Below are 26,474 nucleotides of genomic sequence, written 5' to 3' on the forward strand. Positions count from 1 at the left end.
AGCGTAACAAAAGAGCAGATAAGCTGGCTAAGGAAGCTATTACAAGAGTAGATATTTTAGTAGATATATTAGTTTGGAAAATAGTACATTATGAAAAATGGTGTGGAGTAATGAGGTAAAAGGTAACTGTATAAAATACAGTTGGAGTTACAAGACAGAGGAATAAGTAGGCCGGAGGGGATAATAATAAATAGAATAAGAACAGGTCATTGCTCTTTGAATGGCACTCCTTTCAACATGGGGAAACATCTAGCTGGTTTATGTAATCGGTGTAATGCTATAGAAACAATAGAACGTGTGCTTATTAGCTGCCGGAAATAAGTCAATCAAAGAAGAATATCGAGTGTAGAAATGGATACTAACAGGGAATTGAAGTTTGAGAATGTGGTTGCTCAGTTAAATCATGATGAAGGGAAAGGGATTTCGTTTCTGAGAAGTACCAAAGTCATCAGGAGCATATAAGGAAATGATGTAGCAGTATAGCCCAAGAGATGGCAGTAGTGCAACATTGTTGGATGCAAGCTGCCGTTAATAACTAAGGAAGAAGAAGAAGAGCCAATCGAGCGTCGCGTTGTTGACGACCCGGGAGAAACAAAACTAGCTAAAGGAAAAGGAAAAGCGGCAGAAGAATGATTCATACGAGTTATGTCTCTTTGTGGAAAAGAGGATAAAGGAGTGTTAATAGAGCTTCGACTTCTTAAACAATCAATTCGGCTTCTTTAAATTTGGCGTTGTCACAACAGAGAAACTCCTTCGTACCTTTTTGGGAATAAAGCGGGGATTGGCATCAACGGGCTCTTCTTTCTTTTACATCTATTTAAAATGTTGTCTACTGGAGATGTTCAAGGTTATCTCCGTAAACTGGAAGCTCTCCTGCGAGTGATCAAGTACCCGGGATACGTCGACTACAATGGGTAAGCGTCACCACCGCCAGTCCCTTGTTACTAAAGAGATCCAAACTAACAGTATTCGCGTTACAATGTTTTATTAGTAATTTGTGTAAGAAAAACACTTTGATTAAAAACCACGGCTCTTCAGTTGTAGCATTTTTACTGCTAAAGGGTACAAAGCTCGTTCCCAAGAGTGCCTATTCGGCTCGACGCCATCGTTTTCCATTCCTATCTTCTTTGTTTGTTTGTTTTTAAATAAGATCCTTATTTAAAGATTGGTACAATACAAAGTAAAATGAAACAGTATTGCATTAAAGGTTTTGTACTTACAGAAACTGTACCAGAAACAAACAAACATTAGCCAGAACATACAATACACATACGCTAGGGGGAGAAGTTTATCTAATTAAACCAAAGAGCGGTGATTGAAGGATCTTCATTTTTCCACATACAACCATAGTTTTGGGTTAGCGGATTTCTTAATTGAATTAAGATATTGCAAAAACTCATAGAAAAGGAGGGATGTCTTCCTAAACATTTGGATTTGTGAATATGAAATTTAGCCTTTAAGATTAACAAGTTAATCATATCTATGTTGAATTGTCTTTGGTTTTTGTGGGGACCAAATAATACACGTTTCCAAAATAGTACAAAACCTTTAAATCCATCTTCTGAGATGAAGACACGTAATCTCTGCCAGAAGTTTTGTACAAGGGGACAAAACCAAAAAAGATGCATAGCAGATTCCTTACAAGTCTTACAAAAGCTACAGTTTGCATCAATGTCTAACTTGAATTTGCTTTGAAGATAATCTTTAGATGGGTAAATTCTGTGTATTACCTTATAAGAAATGTCTTTAACTTTGTTGGTAATTAAAAACTGATTAGGTAGTTTCCAAACTTAGAATATATATGTATATTCTGCACCACATCTCTGTGCGTTCATCATTTGTTTGAAGCCAGCTCACCTCCTGCAACCACTTTTCCGAGAATACGCGCTTCTTTTGTGGTTCGGACTCTTTGGAGGTGGAGGAACATCACAGTAATTGCTTAAAGGAGCTTCTTCGACATCTTTAAGAGTTCTAAACAAATGTCTGTCCTCCTCCAGAAAATCTTATGTACGCAAACACGCGTTGCAACTTCTTATCTTGTGCGCATTTTTTATTTTGACAGCGAATGCTCACCCGCGGACCACTTATGTGCAGCCCTGGTTATGCTATTCTGAAATAAAGGTCTAATAGATTTATTGTTGTTTTCAGAATACTTAGATAAGCATATCTTACCAATGACAGTTTGTATTGGAGATACCAACGGCATATGGTATGAAGGAATATTAGGTTTATTCTTAAAAAGCATACAAACCCCTGATGGTATTGAGCCAAATACTTTAGCATCATCGTCATGATTTATAGCTAAATTGAGATGTAGACAAAATTCTTCATTGGAGAGAAGCATACCATTTGATGTTTCCATTACATGTACTATCGAGTACAGCCTAATGTGCCTGAGGTCGTTATAGCAATGCAGTCGACCATCCCGTGACATCATTTGTATGTGACACGAACGCTAGAACAAAGGTGGATGTAATCAATATTGATATGAAGTACAATTAAGTATCCATCCATCCTCTTCAGCTAATCCTTTTCAGGGTTGCGGGGCGGCTGGAGCATATCCCAGCTTCCATAGGGTGAGAGGCAGGCTACACCCTGGACAGATTGCCAGTCTGTCTCAGGGCCAACACATAGAAACATACAACTATTTGCAATTACATTCACACCTATGTGCAATATAGAATTACCAATGAACCTAACCCCGCTAACTCCCAGAATATCACGCAAACACGGGGAGAGCATGCAAACTTCACACAGAAAGGGCCCGGCGAGGTGATGGACTTGAACTCAGGACCTTCTTGCTGTGAGGTATGCCACCGGGCTGCCCTAATGAAGTCTATGATATAAAATATTTTTTTGTATTTAATACATTTGTTATTCCAAATCAGAGATTTATGTCGGGAAAAATTATGTTTGTAAAGATGAAGCCAGCATGAAAATGCTTGTAACGGAATTGGAGTTTTGTTTGGGTGAGCAGGAAGAGCAGATCACCTTCTAATCAGAAGGTTGGTGGTTTGATCGCTGTCTCCTCCAGTCTGAATGGGCAATATACTAATACCAAGTTTCACAATGATCCATCGGAGTATGAATGTGTGTGAATGTTAGATAGAAAGCACTTGTGTAGAAAGAGCATAGAAAAAAGTGTTTGTGCAAATGGCAGCGAATGAGGCAAGTTGTGTAAAGCGCTACATAAGAAGGGATTCTGTCCCTCTATGTTTAAAAATAAGGTTTGGTATTAAATACCAGAATCTATGTTTGTCTCTAATGACACGTTTGATCCAGTTCAGGTTGAATTTGATGCTGAAAATGAGATATTTCTCTCTCAGACTGATATTGACAAATATGAATCCCCAGATAAGGTCATTACTACTTCTTTGGCAGGAATACCTTCAATTTCTTTATGGATACAAGCTTCTTTGAGAGGGAACAGGACACCTTTTGTTATTTGAAGTAAGACCTGATACTTCAGAGAAAGCATTAATACAGTTTTTTAATCTGAAACTCATCTTTCGAGGAGATAGCTGTATCATCTGTTAACTTCCTGGCCTGAGATGGCGATCCCTTCAAATGCATCATTGTCTTCCTTGCACAAAGCCTGATTAACACTCAACTATAATGGCATCCAAACAGAATTGAAGTCTTTCTGTAAAAATATAAGATAGTAATTTGACATCATTGTTAATTTGTGTAACTGGCCTCCAATTATCATTTTGTATCATTTGATTCTTATCAGGTTCAGGTGTAATTAAGCCCCGACACATTGGTGAAAGAAACCTACAAGCTTCTGTGGCCTCCTTTAAAACATTTAATAAGTCAGTGATGTGATCTTGAAAGAGCCTCTGAAATGTTCCAGTGAGTCCATCATCACTTGGGGATTTTTTCTTGTTCAGTTTACTGATAAACTGTTTGAGTTCTTTCAGAGATAATTCTTGATCACATCATTTCCATTGATTTTTGTCAATAATTTGTGCCCTCATTTTAATCTGTGTAAAGAAAGGTTAAGTTTTTTCAGACTGTAGCTTTTGGTAAAATCCCTCAATAACGACAGAGATTTGTTGAGTTTTCAGATATTTTCATTGTTCGTTCTAAGTTTATGTATGTGGTTGATTTCTTTTTTCCAGTTGGTGTTCCTTTTGCATTGCTCCATCCATTTACTTTGAGTGCGACAATAAGCACCCATAGCCAATGCTAATAAATAAGATTTAATTCAGAGAGTAGTGAACTTCTCATGCTCATGAATAAAATAGATTTTGTTTTAAGTCTCTTTTCTTTGACTTATTCCTTCCTTCTCTTCATTGCAGAAATGTGATATTTTGTGAATTGCCAGTGCTTTCTTAAACATTTTCTTCTGTAGCGTTTCTCCAATTACTGCTAGTAATATTTGTCTTTTTTAGTGAGCATATTATTATGAATATTATAAGCGTATTACTTAATTTCCATTCATAAATGCTAGATAACATTCCAATGGATGCAGCCGTTCCAGTATTTTGCTCAGGGACACTTTGACAGGTGGGCTCGTGGAGCCGTGGATCAATCCATCAGCCTTCATAAAGAAAGACAGCCCACTCTTTACTAGAGGTGGGAATCACCATACATCCCACGATACGATATTATCACAATACTTAACGCACGATACGATATTATTGCAATTTTTAAAAATATTTTGCGATATTCAGATTCTGTACATGAAGGTAAACTTTATCAATATTCATTTTATCTAATAACAAAGTCTCACACTCAGTCTTTCTCTCATTTCAGTCAGTTTTATTGTTGACAAACTGAACGGTTTGTATTATAGTCTAGTCCAACTTAACTGAATGCAACCATCTGGTACAATTACAGCTATTCTGAACTATGCAATTTATGAAAACTATGCAGCCCCTGCAGCAACTGAAGAATTTGAAAGTAAATTAAAACAAAATATAATTTTACGTTAAATAAAAAAGTTTTAAACTTAATTAAAATAAAACATGTCTTAAATTAAAATAAGTAAACTGTCATGTTTATTGCTGCCAAAAAAAAGTTAAACACATTTGGACAGTGAAGGAATGTCAGGATTCTTGCTCAGAAAAAGGATCAACATGCTCTGAAATCAGAGCACAAAAACCTTTTTTGTTACAAAATATCGATTTCTGCCGTCCCTGTATCGATACATTATTAGCAAACAAAATATCACGATACTACACAGTATCGATTTTTTTCCCCCACCCCTACTCTTTACCTGACACTTGCTCCCCCCAAGCTGCACAATAATCTTTGTGAGTGGAGCCTCTTAGTTTAACTGAGCTTGAATGGATCGCCTTGATGTTGCCAGTTAAACACTAGGTATCACTGTTGTCACAAAATGAACCCTGCAGATTTTAACACGTTCTACGTAGTGTGGTTGAAGCCATCCTGATAACCTTATCCCACCGACGATGTGGAGATCCAACTTTTTTAGATCCAATTAAAATCAAGGCAGTCAAAAAGATGCTGGAAAAGAGGAGAATTCTTGGAACAGAGTTTACACTGAATCATATGAACAGCAAGAAAATACATACAGAGTATAGCAAGCAAAGCAAAAATCCCGGGGTGCACAGCCTTAAGCACAGACAGCAGAGCGACCCAGAGATGGACAGCAGCAGGAGAAAAGGGAGTGCTGGGGTGTCCTCTGGTCCCCTAATATAGGACCAGTATCCCCGCCCCTGCTGCTGGGTAACTTTCCCACCCGTCCTCAGGCCAAACACAGCTGCAGGGACGGGTACCGACAAAAGTCTTGGCCAAAGGCCAGTCAGCACTCTGACTAGCCTTTTCTTTGGCTTATCACAATAGGTCAGAACCAAGTCAAACATTGCACATTAATCCCAATGATTAAATCTTACAACAGGCAGTCAGCATGTGGCATAATCTTATATTATACATGTAAATAATACCTGACCTAACTACATAGGTTACATGCTTATTCTCATTGTAGGCTTATAGTAGGGGTGTGTGTGTGCATGCACGGGCGAAAGACAAAACACTGACTGGCTGCTCTCATCAAAAACAAGCCAGTCGTGTAGCTCACCATTGTCAGCTTGTTTCACGTTTTCGTTAAAAAAAAAAAAAAATCACAGTTTAACTTTGGGTTCTTCCCTTGACTCGTCCCACTAAACTCCAGAAATGTAAATCTACATTTCAAAAGCTACTGTTGAAATTTTCCTCCTCCTTCCAGAGCCCCTTTTCCATTAGCACCTCCTCGGATCGACTTGTTTTTTGTAGCCATTTCTCCCCTTGCCGGGTTTCAAAAATGGCAGTTTTAATTTTTGTGAACAGGATGCTCTCATGACTCATCGTGTGACGCTACTGACCAGCCAGTCTGACGACGTCACATTTTAGTATCTGCTCGGATCGCATAGTGGCATTTAGATAGCAGAAACCCAGGCGCATCTCAAATTGAACGTATTTTTCTGTTCAAATTTAAACCCGCCAGTGGCGAGTGCTAATTTCCACCCCTGCCTGTGCATCAAATGAATGTTAGGTCCAATGTTTCTTTTTGTTTTGTTTTGGGGGTTTTTTGCCCTTTTTTTTTCTAACATGCTCCACCCAATACTGAGAAATATCTCTGCACCTTCCAGGTTTTTCCAGTATGTTTTTTTTGTTCAGCACTTTGGTCCTTAGCAGGTTGTTCACAATTCTGGCAATAGACTGGCTGCTCTTTGTGAAGACTGAAAGATAAATGTTTGCCACTTAAGGCCATGCAGACCAAGTGTCAGCCTCACACCGGGGTTCCAGTTAAGCAGAGGTTGTGAATTGGTATCAGAGCACATGTGTGTATTCTGCAGCTTTGGCAGCACCGCCCATCATTTCACGGTTCTTGGAATCATTTGTAAGAAATAGTAAGAAAATACTTGGCTTGTTCTACATGATTAAGTATGTGTGAATGTATGTTAATAATGTAATAACAAAACAACCAAAAGCCTGTAATACCCCATAATACTACATTTACCATTTTGGGAAGATGCAGGATTGCATGATTGCATGAATTTGTACATATTCTGTAAGTATTTATGTTGAATGTAAATTTGCACATAATACAGATGGTTGTACCTCTGTCAGGTCTGTGTAAATACATATCAGATATACCAGATGAATAAAAAAAGAACAAAATGTAAATCTGAATGTTCTGAACGACCTGATTCTGAAAAGCGACGAATGTGTAATCAGCACAGCAGATGGATTTCTGTATCTGCTCTAATGCTGTGAATGCTGTTGTGTGTTACTCTGCCAGGCTGTCCAAAGGAGATCCATCAGCTTTTCTGCCAATACTGAGTTTCACTCTCACCTCCTTCTCTCCACCTTTTGCTGAGCAACTGATGGCAGCTGGTTTAGAGCTGACGGGTAAAACTGACCTCCGCTTTACAGAGGCCGTTTATAAGGTAACAAATTCCTGTGTTTAGAGTGTTGTCTTTTTGCTAATGCGCAAAAACTGTTATACTGATTGAGCCGCCCCTTGTTTCTCCGTGCTTCAAAAGTGCTGAGGTCTGCGCCCTCGGGTTAGATGCCTCTGTCAGGTCTGTGCTAGACACAATTTAAGTTTGATTCTTTGTTTCTGTTATATGTTGACAAAGCACTGGTTCATCCCTCGAGTTAGGCCGCTTTTTATGCTCGAGTGATTTACAGGTTGGTGTTAAGAGGCTTAACAAAGAAAAACCATTCTTCTGAAAATGGTCAGATACAAGGACTTGAGTGGAAATGAATGAAAAAGCCGCCAACGTTCAAAGAAAAAGGCCTCAGGAACTATTACTCAAGACCACTGTTAAGAAATGAACAGAAGCTTATTGGAATAAAAAAATAAGAAAGAAATGAAGGATTGCTTAAGAGTTTTGCAGAGCACTATATGACAACCGTTCAAAGATGGTATTGACCTAAAAGTGTTGACCTACCATTGCCAAGAACATGGGTCTATTTGTGTTACTCTGTGTGAGGCCTGTTTCTGTGATTAAACATTGTTACGGGGATGCAACAACAGGAATAAAGGATGCACACAAACAGACTTAAGAAACAGTATGTTTGGTATAGGGAATGAAAAGCATGAGGAACTCACCCACATTAGTTACAACACAGAACATTTATCTGGTTCACCTTGTTGTTTGTTTCCAAATCCTGTCATGCTTCATTCATTGAGTTATGTTATGTTCAGTAATCACACAGTTAGCCTTTTGTTGTGTGAGGAAAGCAGTTATTACTGAAAGGAAAAAAATAAATATAAAGAAATGCTAAATATTAGGAAAAGGTGTATGGATAAGAACAGCTCTTATAATTTCATTGCACTGAAGAGTAGATCTGATGATGTCAGAGCGCTGCAGCAAGCAGGAGGCTAAACACTGACACAAAGCTGTCTGTGGCTGTAGCTTGGTATTTGTAAGGATAATGTGAGACACATTTAAAATAATACAACATCGTTTGTCAGTAGTTTTTACCTCTCAGTAGTAAAAAGCTGGTGGGGTGTTGTCGTCACCCTTCTACCAAAACCTTGGACAAGTTTGAATATCAGTGATGTCTACCTCCAGGTCAGAGGTCACGGTTTCTGAAAATCGTGTGAATGAGATCACTTGAGAGCAGGGTGATGTAGGGTGTTGAAACTGATGCTGTAGGTGTATCTACGAGGATGCTGAGCGGTACCACTGGTCACTGCCAGTATTTTCCACATGTGTAGATATTATACTTTCACACGCTACACTTTAAGGAAGGCAAGCCAAAGTAAGGAAAGCTAGCCATGGTCACAAGCAAGGGTGCAGAGAAAAGGTTTGTTGACCAGGTATGTAAAGAATAGATATGAAATTAAAGGGTTTACATACAGTGTTAACACATGTTACACAAGGGATAGCTAATAGAGCTATAGCGTGCCCATTCCTAAACACAAGCCTAATGTAGCATTGCTCGATAATGTCATGTGTGTTTTAATCCAATAATGATAACGTTCACTGGGAACGAAAGAAGTGCTAAAAAACAGCAAACACCAAAAAATAAAGCATGAAAAGCACAGCAAAGACTGCAGTTTAGATCTTTTTGTTTTCAACACTTCAGCTCAGTATGTGCTTCACTCTTCATCGTGGACCAGCAACAGCAGGAGTACACACAGACTGGCTGTAGCACGTACTGTGTACACTGCCTCCATCTGACCAAAGAGCAGACAGCGAGCCCGCTCTCTCTACTTTTAATCCCATTTACAGTAGAAAAGTGCTTTATAAGAAAGTCCATTCAGTCCTGTAACAATGTGTCCAGCTTTGTGAGTGTGTTTCCTGTCTCCGTTTTGTCTGTCAAGGTGTTACGAGATATCTTCCAGTATAAGCCCTTGCTGACCAAGCAGCAGTTCCTGCAGTGGGGCTTCTCTCAAAGGAAAATCTCTGTCATCTGTGACATTATTAATTTGGTCCTGCAGAAACACAGCCAGCTGAAGAAGGTACGAAACCTGCCATTTGTTTTTATTTCCATGTATTTGCCTCAAATGGAGAGCGCTTGTTCCAGAAGTTTCTGTAGTGTGTTTGAGTTTGTGTTTGTTGCTGGGTCACAAGTGGCACACTGTGTTACACCAGTCATTTCTCACTCCAAGTTTCTCAAAGCAAACATTTAATATATGACTTGTCACAAGATATAATAATATCCAAAGGTACAGAGAGTTGCTCAATGTTTTATTCCTGAGTAAAAAATACTGTTAACTACTCTGAACAGGATCTCCACAGGGACCAGTATAGCTCACTGGTTCAAGTAGGTGACCCATATGCTGCACGCCTACTGGAGAGGCAAAGGTTTGAATCCTTCCTGAGGCCATTTCTTGTGTCTTCTCCCTGTTCGTTCCCAGCTTTCCCGTCTTTTCTTCACTGTCCTGTCTCAGTAAAGAAAGGACAGTGAAAGAAATAAAGAAAAGCCCCGAAAATAGCCCCGAAAAAAACCCCCCAAAACATTTGAATGGCTCAGAGGACAAACCACTGAGACACACACAATTCAGCTGAGTAACAGTGTAACACAGCAGTGTAATGTACTGATTATTAGTTACTACATTAAACTATAACTGTTACATACTCACCACAAATCATATGTAGTATAGGATGAATATATTAGGCCAAAAAAGTCTAATATTAAGAATGTTTCTGATGATTTTTCTGAACCAAATACAAGTGTGTTGACTTTTAAAAGTCAGACTTGTTTGTTCTCACAGTGATAAATAGAAATACCATTTGTACCACAGTTTGCAGCCACACAGAAAACAGCAGAGGTGCTAAAGTGGTCAAATACACTGTCATTTACTTCATTGGCATTCAATACATTTCATAACATCAGAGAGCTGCCTTGATATTCTCCAGCAGTGGAAAAAAGAGACAAATTATGGACATGAGATGGGGTGGTTGCTGCTGAATAATCGTGCCAGTGGACCTGCCAGTTAAAAAATAAAACAGAACTGCCACCCATGTGCTTTTTTTTGTTTTTGCCAGTTTAAAAAATGGTAACAATAAAGTACATATGCATTTCTTCCACTGTATGGTACAGCTCAACCCCACTCGTGGGCCATTTATCAATATGCGTACTTGTGTGTTCTTGTGGACTTTGGAAGCTTCATCAGTCACAGCCCATAGTTCCACCTCACAGTGTGAGAAACGGTTACCATACAGCAGTCCTGTAGCCCAGAGTCGAATGCTCTGGCACCTAAGTCTGGTGTGAAGTCGTACATGACCAGCTGATGTCCAGAGAATGGCATAGCATTGTACACAACTGTACATCAGTGATGCAGTTTACTCAATGCGACAGGCACTCAAAGAAAGTCATGTCTTTGTTAACTGAAAGCCGTTCACAGATGTTTGGAGGATCACGTTTACAGAGAGGCGTGACGATAATAATGTAACATTAACAGCTGATCGTTGTGTTTTTATCTATTTTAGGTATCCAGGAAGTCATTTGTCATACATCACATGGAAAATCCTATGACATCTCCCACAAACTCCTCCCATACTGAACCATTGTCCTTGTATAATGGAACATGTGCCTCTGGTGACGTACACTCCCCTGATTCTTCCAGCAGTGACGCTGCAGAGCTGCCAGGAAAAGAGGATAAGGACAACAGCCTCCATGTTAGTGAACTCCTGTGACAGATGTTGGTTATTTGAGATTTTACTAACACGTGACTGCTAACCATGTGACATTAACTTGTCTCCACCCGTGAAAATCGTGATGATAATTTAGAATAAAATGAATAAGGCCCAAATCACACAGGCTTTGACGATAGTCAGTGGCCATCTGGCAAGTACCGGTTGTGAGGGGGAAACTGGGTACTCCCTGACCAATTGCAAGTGGTTACTCGAGGTTGATGGGAACATCTCTGGTAAAGCCCCGGTCAGACAGACCTGTGATTCGCTCACCAGTTGGCAAACAGCACCGTGTGATTGATTTGTTGGCAAGCATGGTAAATGGCCTGTATTTGTATAGCGCTTTACTAGTCCCTAAGGACCCCAAAGCGCTTTACATATCCAGTCATCCACCCATTCACACACAGGTGATGGCAAGCTACAATGTAGCCACAGCCACCCTGGGGCGCACTGACAGAGGCGAGGCTGCCGGACACTGGCGCCACCGGGCCCTCTGACCACCACCAGCAGGCAACGGGTGAAGTGTCTTGCCCAAGGACACAACGACCGAGACTGTCCAAGCCGGGGCTCGAACCGGCAACCTTCCGATTACAAGACGAACTCCCAACTCTTGAGCCACGATCGCCCCATAGTTGCCATAGTTGTCCGTAAGTAACAAATTTATTTATAAACACTCGCTGGCAACTCTCCAAGCTATAATGAATCTGTGGAAAGTGCAAATTGGAAACTGAGACCATTTGTGCTTTGAGAGATGTTGGGTACAGCTCTTTCACTTTGAAGCTTGTGTCACACTTTCTGAAGTTTTGCTACCGTCACCTCCCGCAGTCACTTACAACCAGTCGGGAAATGCACATTGTTTTCCCTAGCAGGGTGGGTGTATCATGTCCAATATACTGGACATTCTTTAACAAATGATGTCAAAAAATCTTAAAAGATTCAGTGCGTCTCAAAGTTTAATAGGCATGAAAGTCTGAGGATATGTTCAGGGTAGGTTGAACACATGTCAACACCATGAGTGGTGTATATGGCAGACAGGTTTTGGACCCAGTATGCAGGTCTCGAGAGGCAAAACCTGAACTCAAAAACGGCTTTATTGCATGTGACATTCCAGAAATGCAAAATAAAGAGCTCACTGGAGCCAGGAATACAGAACACTAGGCAATTAGAGAAAACCATGGCACTAGGTAGCAAAGGAGTCACACAGCAAAGAACACACATGGAGACAATAGAAACATGGCAGGTGATGAGGACAAGGAAGAAGAGTGGCAGGAACAAACTGGGAGACACTGGGAGAACAACTGAGCATTCATATGCTTACTTGACACAGACAAAAGGTCAAAATACATGGACACATGACTGACTGAGGAGATGAGAGTAACTACAGAGGGACACAAAGGGAACAAATAAGGCATGACAAGGCAACTGGACCTAAACTGGACATTGAAGCACAGGAGACAAAAGCCTACTTAAGTACAGGAAGTAACAAAACATGGAATCACAAACAGACAAAGCTACAGAAGCACAGGGACCACAGTGGAAACAAGATTCATTGGGGACCCTAAGGATGCAAAATAAACTAAAACCCAGAACTGAAGTAGATGAGAAAGCGCTCATCTACTTCGCTTAAAATATCAATATTGAAAAACGTTCAACTGAAAACACTGGGTCCAAACTCAGGGATGGTAACAAAAGCTCAGCTATGCAGTGTCTGGCCTCAGCAAGGTCAGTATTCTGGAGAAACGCCTGGAGCAAGGCAGGAAAACAGACAAAGCTAAGATACTCCCTACTTATTTAAAATATGTTGCCCTTTCTTTAGTCTTGTTTTAGTCTTCTCTCTGATAGACAACAGGAAAGAGAATAACCCGAGCGCTTCTTTTCTGTAATTATCATATTCTTTTCCAGAATGTGGGAGAAGTCGTCACCGTATCCAGAGAAAGCTGGGAAAAGCTGATAAGCAGAGTCCTGCTGTTGGAAACAAAATTCGAACAGAGAAATACAGAGGTAGGTGTGTGCACATGCTGTGACGTCTGCTTTTCTCCCTGTAATTCTGTTGATACGTGGCAATTGATTAGGGGTGGGTTTAAAACATTGATTTCCTGATTCAAATCAAATTTATATCGAACAAATGTAAACTTGATGCCAAATTGCAAAACTCTCAGCTGTGTCTGTAATCAAACCTCTAACTTTGCTCTGCTTCACTTCAGCAGCATCAGGTCATGTTCAGATGCTGATTGATGGTTTTCTTACGTTTTTGTTCTACTGCAGAATATTTTTAAGATTATCTGCTATAAAAAGCCAATCCAGGAAAATCTGCTTCATGTTTCTCTGTTTGATCTTCAGTCACTTTGACACAAAGGCCTCTGCTGTGATGCTCACACCTCTGATGAAGTCTCACAGTGTCAGCTTTGGTTTTATACATAGACAGGAAATATATTATAATTCTGATCATTTATAAGTGCATATCCATATTTTTATATCTGAGTCCAAATTTAATTGAATCGAATCAGGACCTCGTGAATCGGCTTTTACAGATTAAATTAAACCACCTTTTCTAAATGATTGGTAATCTGCAACCAGTTTACCCAAATGGTTTAAAAATGGCCATTTTAGTTGCATCTCCTTTTGCCTTCTCGTCTTTTTTTAGGTGCACAATACACAGCCATGCCAGTCGTCTACCTCATCACATGCTTCCAGTTACACAATTGATCCTTCAAAGGTGAGTAATTTGCTCCTTATCTGTCCTGTGTTGTAGTCGTAATAGACCAAAGTGTAGACATGTGACCTTCTTGACTGTTTGTGCACTGAGTAATTTGGAAAAAAAGGTAATTAAGCTGAGTTGAAAACCTTATGTTTTCAAGCTTTCTCATGATTGGAATGAGTTAACCATACTTTAAATTTTGTGTTATTATTTTAAATTCTGTTCTGTTATGCTGTCTATGCAATTAAGTACCATTCATTTAGACCTGCTGGCACCTCCACGACTTCTTTGGCCGCGAGTCACAGTGACACGTATCTAAAGAGAAACCTCAACATGATATGGTAGAAATCACACAGTCGTTTAGGAAAATTCATTTGAGATGTTTGTAGTTTTGCTCAGTCACTAACATGGAGTGTTCTGGGATTTTGTGGAATCATTAAATCACTGCCTATAATTAAGTCTCAGGACACCTATTTGTACTTTATATCAGTCGCAAATAGAATAAACTTACACTTAATTATGTTTTTATATTTATGCTTTCCATCAGACTGTTCAACACCATCTGGGATGCAGCTAAAAAATACAAAACTGTCTTATGCTAATTTAAACGTTCATTTAATGGAATAAGTCTGTTGGCATTTTTGCCAGCTTTTCTTTTCTTTCTTTATAGTAGATTTTTTCCAGTCTTACTGTCTGACACATTTAAAGCTGCTGCTCAGTATTCAGTGGGATTGGTCAGATGTTGCCAGTGTCACCCCTTGCACGCGCGTGTACCTAGATTAGGAAAGCCAGGGTAACTTAACAGGTTGATAACCAGCTTCATGTGACCATTCACCGTGATTGCTGATGTTAGTGTCAGTGAATCCAGAACAAAAAGATACCCTGGGTATGTTAAACTTGCTTCCTGGTACAAGGCCCATATTTGGGCGTATGAGGACGACTTCTGGCTTATCTCTGCTATCACTACAGAAACTTATTTTGTAGACCAAACTTGGTAGGAAATCACCATTTACTGACCAATTGAGAACATTATTCCTGGATTTTATTTATTTGGGCGATCGTGGCTCAAGAGTGGGCAGTTTGTCTTGTAACCGGAAGGTTGCCGGTTCGAGCCCCGGCTCGGACAGTCTCGGTCCTTGTGTCCTTGGGCAAGACACTTCACCCATTGCCTACTGGTGGTGGTCAGAGGGCCCGGTGGCACCAGTGTCCAGCAGCCTCTCCTCAGTGCGCCCCAGGGTGGCTGTGGCTACACGCAGCTTTGCCATCACCTGTGTGTGTGTGTGTGTGTGTGTGTGTGTGTGTGTGTGTGTGTGTGTGTGTGTGTGTGTGTGTGTGTTTGAGATTGTGTCATTTGAAAACAGAAAACTTTCCAAGGTGTCCAAATTGAAGTGTTTATTTCTTAACCTGCTGTTTGTTTGTTTGTTTGTTTGTTTGTTTGTTTGTTTAGGAAGAGTGTAAATGGGCTACTGACGGGATACAAAACGTTGCCAACTTGTAAGTACCTGATTGTACTTCTGCAGTAGAAGCAGCCTGATTTTCAGTGTAAAGCTGTTTTGATGCAGTTATACTTCTTTAACTGTGAGATTTGCAGGCTGAAGAGCACCTCCAGTCTGTTGCACACTGAATCATCCACAACACACTGAATAATAACACTCAAAGCTTTAGTGCACTAAAGCTTTACTATACTTTAGTATACTGTATACTTATTATACAGGTACATATCCACCCATTAATGAGTTTAATCAGAGAAAAATAGTGAGGCTTAACAAACAGACAGAGATATCAAAGGGAGTAAAAGGTTTGACAGCATCAATATAATTCATGCAGAGATGTAAACCGGAGCACTCACAGTCAGCTCAATGCATCAACAGAAAGTTATCAGCACAACGATTCAGACAAAGAGCTTTTTAGGGTAAAGACTGAATATTATCAGTCACCTGACCTGCGTCCGACTGAACGGCATTCCACCAGAAACAGAGCGCTCTGGGAGAGCCTCGCATACAAGAGTCTGCTGGTGTCACCAGTTCCAGCACTAAAATGGAAAATTGTGATTTCACATGATGTTTTTGTTACTTTTGTCTTAATAAAGGTCCTGGTGCACCATGAGTTCATCAGTCAGTGACCCTCCCTCTTTAACGTTTGGCTACAGATTTGGTGGGCTTCCTGAACTCTTTTACTTTGCAGTAATACTACTTACAGCTGGTCACAGAATATAGGAGAGAGGGACTTGTTGCAAAGGTGCCATGCTATTACGTTACCGTGCTCAGAATTCAGAGCTCCTTAGAATGAGCCACTTTTATACCCTTGTAGCTTGTTGACTGCAAATACCTGAATTTTATCTCTATAGTGTAGCTGCACAAGCTGATGAATGACCTGTTAGTGCCAAACAGACATGAAGTGTACTTCACAAGTGCTGCTCTTTATATGGCAGCTGTTAACCTTCTAATTATGTTCTTAGAGCTTGAGCTCAAGTAATTAGTGATGTGGGTGTTTATCGTTTTCATTATGACTGAATGTCATAGTTCAAAGAAGTGGATCTGTACAGTTCAGTTGAGGGGGTACAAGGACCTTTGGCCAATAAGAAACGTCATTAATGTTAAACTTACTATAAATGTGTCATATCGTTAGCTTCATAGCATAATTGCCTAAGTCATTTGACTAAGTCAATGACTTAGGCACTTATGCTATGAAGCTAACGATATGGTCATTGTGTGAATAATTATCAAGGAAGAGCACTGTCCTGTCCTCTAACACAATCAACCCAGTGTGAGTTACATGTGGGCGGGTCTACAGGAGGCTCTTCAGCCTGCTGTGGAGAGAATGATATAATAAATAGTTTTAAAGTGCTTTGTTGGCTCCATTTACATATAGGTGATTTTCACGTACTTTACCAACGACGTATATGCCACCCTGCCCCACCCCTGTAAGACTTTCTCGATCCGCCACTGTGACCGAAGAAGCTGCAGTCCTTTGAAGCAAAAGTCAGGGCAGAAAAACTCCTCACAGTCCGGCCTTAAGCGCGGGAGATTTCTTCCTGTGTTGTGACGTGGTTCACGGTGTCGTAGCGACCATCGTGCGGTATCAACAAAGGCTGCCGTTGTCAGAGGGATTTATACCAGTTACTTGTTACAATATGGAAGAAACCCAACAGCGTTCTAGTTTAAACAGGTAACCTTTCTCTACACGTGACGGGAAAGGCTCGGATTTCCACCGAGAAGCAGCTGAGTCTGTCCGCGTGTGGTGCGCTGTTACGTAGTGTTTTAGTATATGTTCCACCCTGAGCCAATGTCTTTCATTTATCAGTCCGTCACAGTGTTTTTCACATTTATTTTTAATGCTCGGAGGTCGTAAAACTGTCTCACTGGGCTGTTAGTGACGTTTCGAGTTTTATGGTGCGTTCCTGCATCGCCGGAAGTTCCCAGTTGGAGAGATTTTGTGGAATGCCAAAAAAAAAATTGCATAAAAGGTCGGAACATACCCCAAGTTACCGATCCAATAGTAAAAGCGTGAACCTTTAATCTGCACTGTTGTGGATTTTGACTCACCGTGTGCAGAGGCTCTATTCCTGATAAGCGCAAAGTATTATGCTGCTCCCAGTGATACCTGCACGGCTCTACCTTGCCGAGAACCAAATTAAATCCCGTTTTTTCTACATTTATTCTCTCAAACACGATAATCGGGAGTGACGTCAGTCCCAAATACACTTCCTGTACTCCAGGTTATCTGTTTAGTCTCGCTTGAAGTGGAGTTTTCCGAGATCGACACATGTTTTGGTCCTTGTTGCAACAACAGACCCAGTTTTGCTGTTGACTGCTTAAAGCTTTCATCATCTTCCCATTATCCTTCTGTCTTCATGATTTCTTCCACCTCGATGAGTTCCCCCTTTCCAGACACTAGGAAGCATCTCCCACAGCCTAACACTGCCGCCTCTGCTTTTTCTCTGCTGGGACAGTTTTCTTTGGTTGCACATCTGGCCCTTGTTTCTCCAAACATAAGCCCCGTGGCTCTCAGTAGTTTGTGTTATCGTTTGTGGCTCAGTACAGAGGTTTGTTTGTCAGGGGGCTTATGTGAGTCATTTTGGGGGAAATATTATTTTTATTATTCATAATGTTAATTAAAAAAATAATGTGCAATACTAAATAGTAATACAATTCTTATTCATCTTTTAATATAATTAAAAACTCTCAGTGTTGTCATTGTCTGTTGGACACTAACGCTGGCACCCTACCATCCCTCTAAACTGCTGCAGAGGGCAGCCAGAGCAACATCCCAGTGCCAGACACAACAGGCACTGTGTCCACTCTTTCCATACTCTGACAGCTTAGCTGATTTGGGGGCAGGAGGAAGATCTACAGAGTATTAGTGACATGGTTTTAATGTTGTGACTAATTGGTGTATATCTGAATAGTATCAGTCTTGTTACAAGTGCTGATACTGAAAACCATTATGTTCAAGCTTTTACTAAAGGTTATGCACATTGAGCTTCTACTCAGGAGACTCTGTGGTGTTTATATGTAAATGATTGTTTTGGCAGCTCATCAATTAATACATACGAATGTACACATCAGATAACACAAACTGAATCGTAACATTGATGGTGAGGTACCAGAGTGACGGCTCACAAAGCTGTGAAGTCCCTTAAACCAGAATTGGACAGTTTTTGTTTTCTCTCACATAACTTCATAAATCTCTTGGGTTTTTTCTCTATAGTGGCAAAACCAAGAAAAGAGAGGACTACCTTGAGTGGCCAGAGTACTTCATGGCTGTGGCTTTTCTGTCAGCACAAAGAAGCAAAGACCCGAGCTCCCAGGTACGTCTGCGTTTGCTTATGTGTCAGGGCTGAAACAGATACTTTACTATGAGTTCATATCCAAATTTCTGGTGTACAGAACTGAGGTGTGGTTCAGGTTTAGAACAGTCTTTTACTATGAGTTTACTGTTGTTGTTGTCATTTGCATGTTGGCATGAGAATGTGTGGTTGCTCGCTCATCTCTCCCCAGCTGTCTGAGGACACTGAGGAGCTCCCAGGCCGGCCGAAAGGCACAATCTCCCATTGTGTTAAAATATAATGTATTAGCAGGAACGTTTCTAATGCAATAGTTTAATGTGAAAACGGTCAAACGTCACCTTCATTGTCAAGCTGTCTTCGCACAATCCTAGTTTAGTTTGTTTCCTCTTGCTGCCAAAAACAGGGAGACAAGGTTTAGGCCTGCTCAGATGTGATGTTCACTGTTGATGTAATGATTATTTAACACAGTTACTCAGACTCTGAAGGAAAGAAAAACAGGGAAAAATTGAACGTGCCCCAAAAATTGTATTTCCTCCCAATTTAAATATGCAGATGAAAGAAAGAGAAAACACACACAAATTTAAGGTGAGCTGAATATTAGAAAGTCTGTCAGGGAGCGAATTTGGGGCATGCATTATTGTAAAATAGGACGTGGTGGTATAATAATTTTAATTTGATGGTCTTGTTTTTATAAATATAGGAATCAGTTCTTTGTGTGTGTCCCTCTCTTTATGTCCCTCTGTCTCGGTGTCTCTCACAGGTGGGAGCATGTATAGTGAACCAGGAGAATAAGATAGTGGGCATCGGTTACAATGGTATGCCTAATGGCTGTAATGATGACCTGCTGCCATGGTCTCGCTCTGCTGATGACCGGCTTGACACTAAATACCCTTATGGTGAGAATGCACACTGTCATTTTTGCTTTCTTCTACAACAGCTTGTTTTAAAATGGTGTATTTGGTGCATTAAAGTAACAAAGCACTCCTGCTTTCATCCACCTTATGTGTGGGAGAATGTCTGGAGTAAACCAAATCCTATCTACATTTGCACCATACTGCCAAAAGTATCTGTTCATCTGCCCTCACACCTGAGCGACTCATTCTTTCACAGATGTTTATCTGTGTGTGATTTTATGCACCTGTGATCATGGAAGTGGGTGGAACAATTTTCAAACGTTTGGCCAGTTGGGGGCAGCAGAGGCTACATGATGAAGTGCTATCAAACTTGCAGTGTGTTTTAGTGACTGAGGTTTGTTTCGATGTCGTGTCTCACAGTGTGCCACGCAGAGCTGAATGCTATTATGAATAAGAACAGTGCTGATGTGAAGGACTGCACCATGTATGTGGCGTTGTTCCCCTGTAATGAGTGTGCCAAGCTCATTATTCAGGCAGGTGAGTATTAACAGCACACACTGTAACTGTTTCTACATTCATACTGATTCATGAAGGTCCAGGTAATAATATTAGGAGTCACAGCCGCCAATGTTGGCAGAACTCACTTCAGTTTTAATAATAATAATAATAATAATGGATTATTATGGTCTGATTGGTTAGCCATCACCAGTTTGTCTGAATAACAAATCTAGCAGACACCCAACAAAGTCAGACGACTGTATTTGTCTTTCTGTGACTTGTCCCTTGTAAGAGTTATATATTCAGTTAAAAGTCCACACCTCCATCCCATAATGACTGATTTAAAATATGTTGTCAAGTAGAGTCAAAACTATTTAAAAAATTGTGATTAAAGCACATTTCCATTTGTGCCCAGCTATTATTCTACAAAGAAACTTGTTAGAAACAGTATTTTTATGGCCTCTCTCGGCTTTGATAACAGCTTGCATGTTTTCTGGCATTGCTCTTGTACTTGCTGTGATGCTCTTTTGTTAGTGACTTACAAAAGGTTTCTAGCTGTTCCCATCGACCTGCTTTGGATGAAACTTTGTGTGATCCATCCAAATCCACCAAATCCCAAAAGTGTGCAGTGGAATTAAAGTCCACACTTGAGTACTTGAACTGACGGACTGTCCGAATCAAAGTTACTTTTTCTTGGTTAGTTAAGCTCGGCGTCGCTTTAAAGTTTGCTTGTGGCCTTTGTCTTGTTGGTGCCCACAACAGTCCAGAAGGGTTTCCATGATGCAACAAGATGCTGTCGTAGACAATGTCAATTTTCACAAATTTCCCCATGTTGTTTCCAGAAATGTAACCCCGCGTGCGTGCGTGCGTGCGTGCGTGTGTGTGTGTGTGTGTGCGTGCGTGCACAGGAACAGGAACAGTACCTAGTTGCAGTCACCTGCAGCTCCCTGAGAGATCTGAAGTCTTCCTGTACATTTGTTGACCTCCTTAATGCTCAGTCGCTGCTTCTTAGCAGCTATTCTTCCTTTTTCAGCCTTGTTCATTCAGTTGTCTGATTATGGTCATTCTGAAAATCTTCTCAGACTAGTTAAGACTTCTTCGTAGCAGTAATCTTCTTTTCTCTCCCAGTACTTAAAAGTTTGAGGTGTGTGGCATCTGTTTCAGTCAGCTTTCATTTTCTGCCTCTTCTTGGCACATTTTCTAAGTACCAGTGTTTGCAGCATGCTTGACCACATCGTGAGAACAACATCTTTCCCCCTATTTGTTTCAAAGACCACCCAGTTATTCACATTTTCATTTAGTTCTAGATGATTTAGACTGCTCAGAGAAGACATAAATTATAATAACAATGCGATTTGCTGTCTGTGCAGGTACTCGGTCACCCAGGATGTGGTTGTCTTAGGAGCTTGAAAGGAAGGCAGTTTGACTTCTTTAGGTTTTTTGAAGATGAAAACAGCCTCTCATCCAAGAGGACGAGAGGCTGTTTTCAAACCAACAGTGTTTAAACCCCAGTGGTCGCTGACCATCTATTAGTCATCAGTGTTATCATATGAGCCAAGGTGTGATAAGAGGGCGTAGGGGGCGACCGTGGTTCAGGGGGTTGGGAAGCTCATCTTGTAACCGGAAGGTTGCCAGTTCGATCCCCAGCTCTGTCTGTCTTTGTCCTTGGGCAAGACACTTCACCTACCACCTGCTGGTGTTGACCGGAGGTGGTGCAGCCTCGCTTCTGTCCGTCTGCCCCAGGGCAGCTGTGGCTACACCTGCAGCTGCCTCCACCAGTGTGAACGTGAGATTGAATGAACAGTGGAATTGTACAGCGCTCTGAGGGTCTCGAAAAGCGCTATAAATGCAATCCATTATTATTATTATTATTATTATTATTACTACCTCCAGGGGTTTCAGGTGAGCCACATCCTATCACCTGACTTACTTGTCAGATTAAAGGTTCACGCTTGTGATTCTCCACAAGCCTAGGAACTTTTAAAACTGCTCTTAAAACTCACCTCTTCTCATTGGCTTTTAGCAAGCTTTAACTTATTGTTTTAATTTATTGTTTTATCAGTGAGGTGTTTTATGTACTTGTGTTTTATTGTATTTTATATTTGTATTTTCTTGTACAGCACTTTGGTCAGCCTTGGTTGTTTTTAAATGTGCTTTATAAATAAACTTGACATACACGATGTAACCTGGTGCAAAGTGTGAGTGTGGGTTGTGGCCACCACCTCTGTTCAATAATGGTCATTCACAGTGGACATAGATGGCCTTTTTTACATTTAAGAATGTGATTCACTGCTACATCAGGCTGCAGAGTGGGTCAGTCCTTTGGAACAGAAAAGCGTGTATATTTAAAAAGTGTTAAACCCTCATCGGTGTGTCTGTTACTTAGTGTTTAATCAATTAACCTTAATTGATTTGCAATATTCCATCCTCTGTAATATCAAATAAGATTAATTTATGACCCCTCCCTCACTTTCTCCAGGTCTGAAGGAGGTGGTGTATCTTTCTGATAAGTACCATGACACACCTGAAATGACTGCTTCCAGAAGGCTGCTCAGTATGGCAAAGATCGAGTGCAGGTAAGTTACACGTTAGTCTAGAAGGAGAAACTGATGCTTTGTTGCCTTAAGTACGGCCAAACTACTCCGGACCAGAGACTGAATTCAGGCCAGGCGGTGGTTACGTTTCTGCAGTAGTCTGTCTCGGACACTTTCAGAATGTTGTAACTCAGGATGTATCAGGAAGCTTTTCCATGCTTGCAGAATCCCACTGCTGCAGATATTATGGCCAAATAGCAAAACGAAAGCTTGTGCTTGTTCTTAAAAGTTGTTGTGATGATGGTGCTTCACCTAAATTTCACACAATTCCTCCTTCATTCAGTACAGAGAAAAATCTCTGTGAATGTTGTCATACTGTGACTGTAGTTGAGACTGCCCAATAGATGCATGCTAAATCCAATAGCACGAGTAAGTGGAACTGCATCCAAATCTTAAACTTCAGATTTTATATCAGTTGCAATAAAACATTTCTTGAGTGCAGAGGCTAAAGTGGGTGTATTTTTGTTCTATTTCTATTTGATTGCTTTACAAAGTTACCAAGAACTCTGCAAATTCACAAAATTCAGGTTGCATTTGTAAATTGGATGAGTGACGAGAGGTTTCTCCCTCTGACAGCGCTGCGTCCAGATGAACACAATCAAACTGTGGGATTTACCTGGATGACTGAGCATGCATCAAGACATACAGTACGCTTATTTACATAGCCCCAATTAACAACAACAGCTATCTTTTAGACGTGTTGACTTACAATAAGTCAGTATAAACAAAGGACCACCAGATCTGAGAACTAAGCGGACAGACATGGAAGGGAGCACAACAAATGAACTGTGCAAGTGAAAATGTGGTGAAAGGGTTGGAATTGTTATGGAGGTCAGAAAAGGATGATTGATGTATTTGATTTAAAGGGAAAAGAAGATGTAAAGAAAAGTAAAGCGCCTGTTTCAGCGGGAGAAACGTGTCGTTTTCCTCAGCTGGGATGAACGGCTGAAAAATAGGATCAAGGGTGTGCAGAGCAGCCACAGCTCCACCTGCTGGTGATCCCAAGAAAGTACCAAATCAAGATTTCACCAACCCTATAGACCAGAGGGATCAAAGTCATTTTACATTTTACAACCACAAACAGCTCACTTTGATCCTAAGGTGGCCAGACCAGTGAAACTCTTTTCTGTCAGTGTAAAGAAGTTACACATTTAACTGTTTGTTTGTTTTTTACTAAAGCAAAAAAGGTTGGAGATTGGCCTATAATTAGACTGCTGGGTCTAGAGATGCTTTTTGAGTAAAGGTTTAACTACAGCCAGCTTGAAGGCCTGTGGTACATAACTGATTATTAGAGATAGGTTGATCATATTTAAGATCGAAGAATTAATTAATGGCAGGACTTCTTTGAGCAGTTTTGTAGGAATGGGGTCTAAAAGACACGTTGATGGTTTGGAGGAAGTAATTATTGAAGTTAACTCAGAAAGATCAATTAGAGAAAAAGAGTCTAACTTAACATCAATGGTACTAAGAGTAGCTGTAGATAATATTACATCTGTGGGATGATTACTGGTAATTTTTTCTCTAATGATTAAAACTTAATTTGTGAAGAAGTTCATGAAGTCATTACTAGTTAACGTTAAAGGGATGGTTGGCTCAACAGAGCTCTGACTGTTTGTCAGCCTGGCTACAGAGCTGAAGAGAAACCTGGGGTTGTTCTTATTTTCTTCAATCAGTGACGAATAGTAAGATGTTCTGGCTTTGTGGAGAGCTTTCTTATAAAGCAGCAAACTATTTCTCCAGGCTAAATAATGATCCTCTAGATTTGTGACACGCCATTTCCTCTCCAGCTTACGAGTCATCTGCTTTAGGCTACGTGTTTGAGAATTATACCACGGAGTCAGGTACTTCTGATTAGAGACCTTAGTGTTCACTGGACCTACAGTATCCAGAGTCGTACGTAGTGAGGAGGTGAAATTATTAACAAGATAATCGACCTCTGTTGGGGTAGCGTTCAGATAGCTGCTCTGCTCTATGTTGGTACAGGGCATTGAAGATGATAACAGTGGGTGGATTATATTCTTAAACTTAGTTACAGCACTTTCAGAAAGACATCTACTGTGATAAACGTCTACTCTCCACCGCTGTGTAATCAATTATTGTAAATGTAAATGTTATCAGGAAATGATCAGACAGGAGAGGGTTTTCAGGAAACACTGTTAAATGTTCAGTTTCTATGCCATATGTTAAAACAAGATCTAATGAGCTGTAGATAAGGTCTGCTGTTAGACTAAAATAAAAAGGTACCCACCAGAGCACTCACTGTGAACGATGCACTGATCACACCTGCATTTTAAAGATAAGAACACAGCTGGTCACAACAAAATAAGAAACACACTAATAAATAATCGTAAAGGTAGAAATGATCAACTTTATTATCTTGTACAGACCTGCATGCAGCCTCTCTGTTCAGGCCTGAGTTGCAGCTGTGCTGCTCTGGATTCGACTCTTTATTTGCTACGATTAGTTCTCTACAGTCTGGACTCTGCTGTTAGTGAGGGGAAGAGCTGTGTCTGTCTGCAGCCACAGCACTGTTTGTATCACAGTTGTTTCAAACGAGTATCGTAACCCTGCACTTCTAGAAAGCTCATCATACAGACAAGACTCGGGGAGGCCTGTGCAACTCGGGGGCCGTTTCAGGAACACCTGCTAGACCCAAGTTATGATGCTCGATGTGGCTTAAAAAGATCCCAAGACGTGTCTGTGAGCTGAACTATGGATTTTTGTGGTTACAAACCTCTACATGAACCTTGTTATAACTTATCAGAGTAGGAGGCCAATAAAAATCTTTCAAAGGTGCATTTTCTTTTCTTTAAGCATTTTCTGTGTGTAAAGGTGCGTCTCTGACCAGTCTGTGTGTGTTTGGTGTTTTCACAGGCAGTTCAAGCCCAAGAGGACTGAGATTGTCATTGATTTTAGCTCCATTAACTGCTCTGGAATGCTGAACTGTGCAACCAAGTGAAAATGCAAATGCCTCACCTTGGGGAGCTGTTGAATGAGGCAGTGAGTCAAAGGGACTTTGATGCCTCTTTTTGTGTTTGTCTTCTCGCCTCCTGCTTTGTCCAAAGGAAAACTCAAGGATAACCTGACTTTGGCATCTTAGATATTTTGATTTGCTGCTTTAACGTTTTTCTTTTAAAACTTCCTCTGGGTCAAGGAATTCATAAGGCTTATGAACAAACTGTTGTGAGTAAATCAGAAATCTGTTTCTGTCAAGCTTCCAGGCTCGTTCTCCTCCATGAAGATCACTTAACCTTTGTTCACATTCACAGCTGAGACTGGGAGATGCTGTCATTACTGCTGGCACTCGGAGCTTCAGCATTCAGTATTTTATCACTACTTCCCTCCTCTCGGCTGATGCCACCTCTACAATACTGGGCTTTAATATTGTTAATACGAGTTAGCTTCATGCAGCTGAGCCTCATCACTCATTAGAGCCAAATGCTAGTTTTAATTAAGCAAACAAGCTGTGAAAGGCTGATTGTGTATTTTTGTAAATATGATTACTGCAGATCCAGGTGACGTAGGTGCAGCGACTAAAGATCTTGGATGAGGTCGAATCCTGGTGACCTCAACATCTGACCTCAAAGTCGGTGTCAGAGGTCAAGTTTTAAGTCTTGGTGATAAGTCAGGACGATTTCCCCGTGTATGTAGTGCAGCTGCATCTACTACAGGATGAGGTGTGACGCTGGAAGCTGCCAATATTATTTGCAATTAAGTTCATCAAACCTGTTTACCAAAAGTAATGTCTGTAAATTTGACCCATCCCTGACGTTTTACTTCTACTCTTTAATGCCTCCTCTGTAGTGAAGAATGTCTTTACTGCAGCTGGAGTCAAGTGTCAGAAACAAGAGCACACCGTTGTTATTTTGGACCTTTGTAACAGAATGTTTGATTGTACCACAGTAAATCTTTCATTCACTAAACACGCGTGAAAACGAA

The 26,474-nt window shown here is 40.6% G+C and overlaps 1 protein-coding gene across 2 annotated transcripts; it reads left to right on the forward strand.

Annotated features, from left to right (window-relative positions):
* The first annotated feature begins 544 nt into the window (after positions 1-544).
* On the forward strand, positions 545-26,474 carry LOC146667316 (uncharacterized). Of its 2 annotated transcripts, none has more exons than XM_085408972.1 (12): positions 545-914; positions 7,250-7,397; positions 9,287-9,424; positions 10,899-11,087; positions 13,005-13,103; positions 13,747-13,818; positions 15,248-15,294; positions 18,511-18,610; positions 19,350-19,485; positions 19,864-19,980; positions 22,421-22,517; positions 23,112-25,403. In XM_085408972.1, the coding sequence occupies exons 1-12, from the start codon at positions 823-825 to the stop codon at positions 23,125-23,127; spliced, it is 1,251 nt and encodes a 416-aa protein (XP_085265098.1). In that variant the 5' UTR covers positions 545-822; the 3' UTR covers positions 23,128-25,403. The 2 variants fall into 2 exon arrangements, with proteins under 2 accessions (XP_085265098.1, XP_085265097.1); XM_085408971.1 differs by lacking the exon at positions 23,112-25,403 and adding an exon at positions 25,410-26,474 and having other exon boundaries at positions 546-914.

The sequence above is a fragment of the Rhamphochromis longiceps genome, linkage group LG6 (genome assembly GCF_057381845.1).
Source record: "Rhamphochromis longiceps isolate RC_006_pf linkage group LG6, R_longiceps_female_GT1.1, whole genome shotgun sequence".
NCBI lineage: Eukaryota > Metazoa > Chordata > Actinopteri > Cichliformes > Cichlidae > Rhamphochromis > Rhamphochromis longiceps.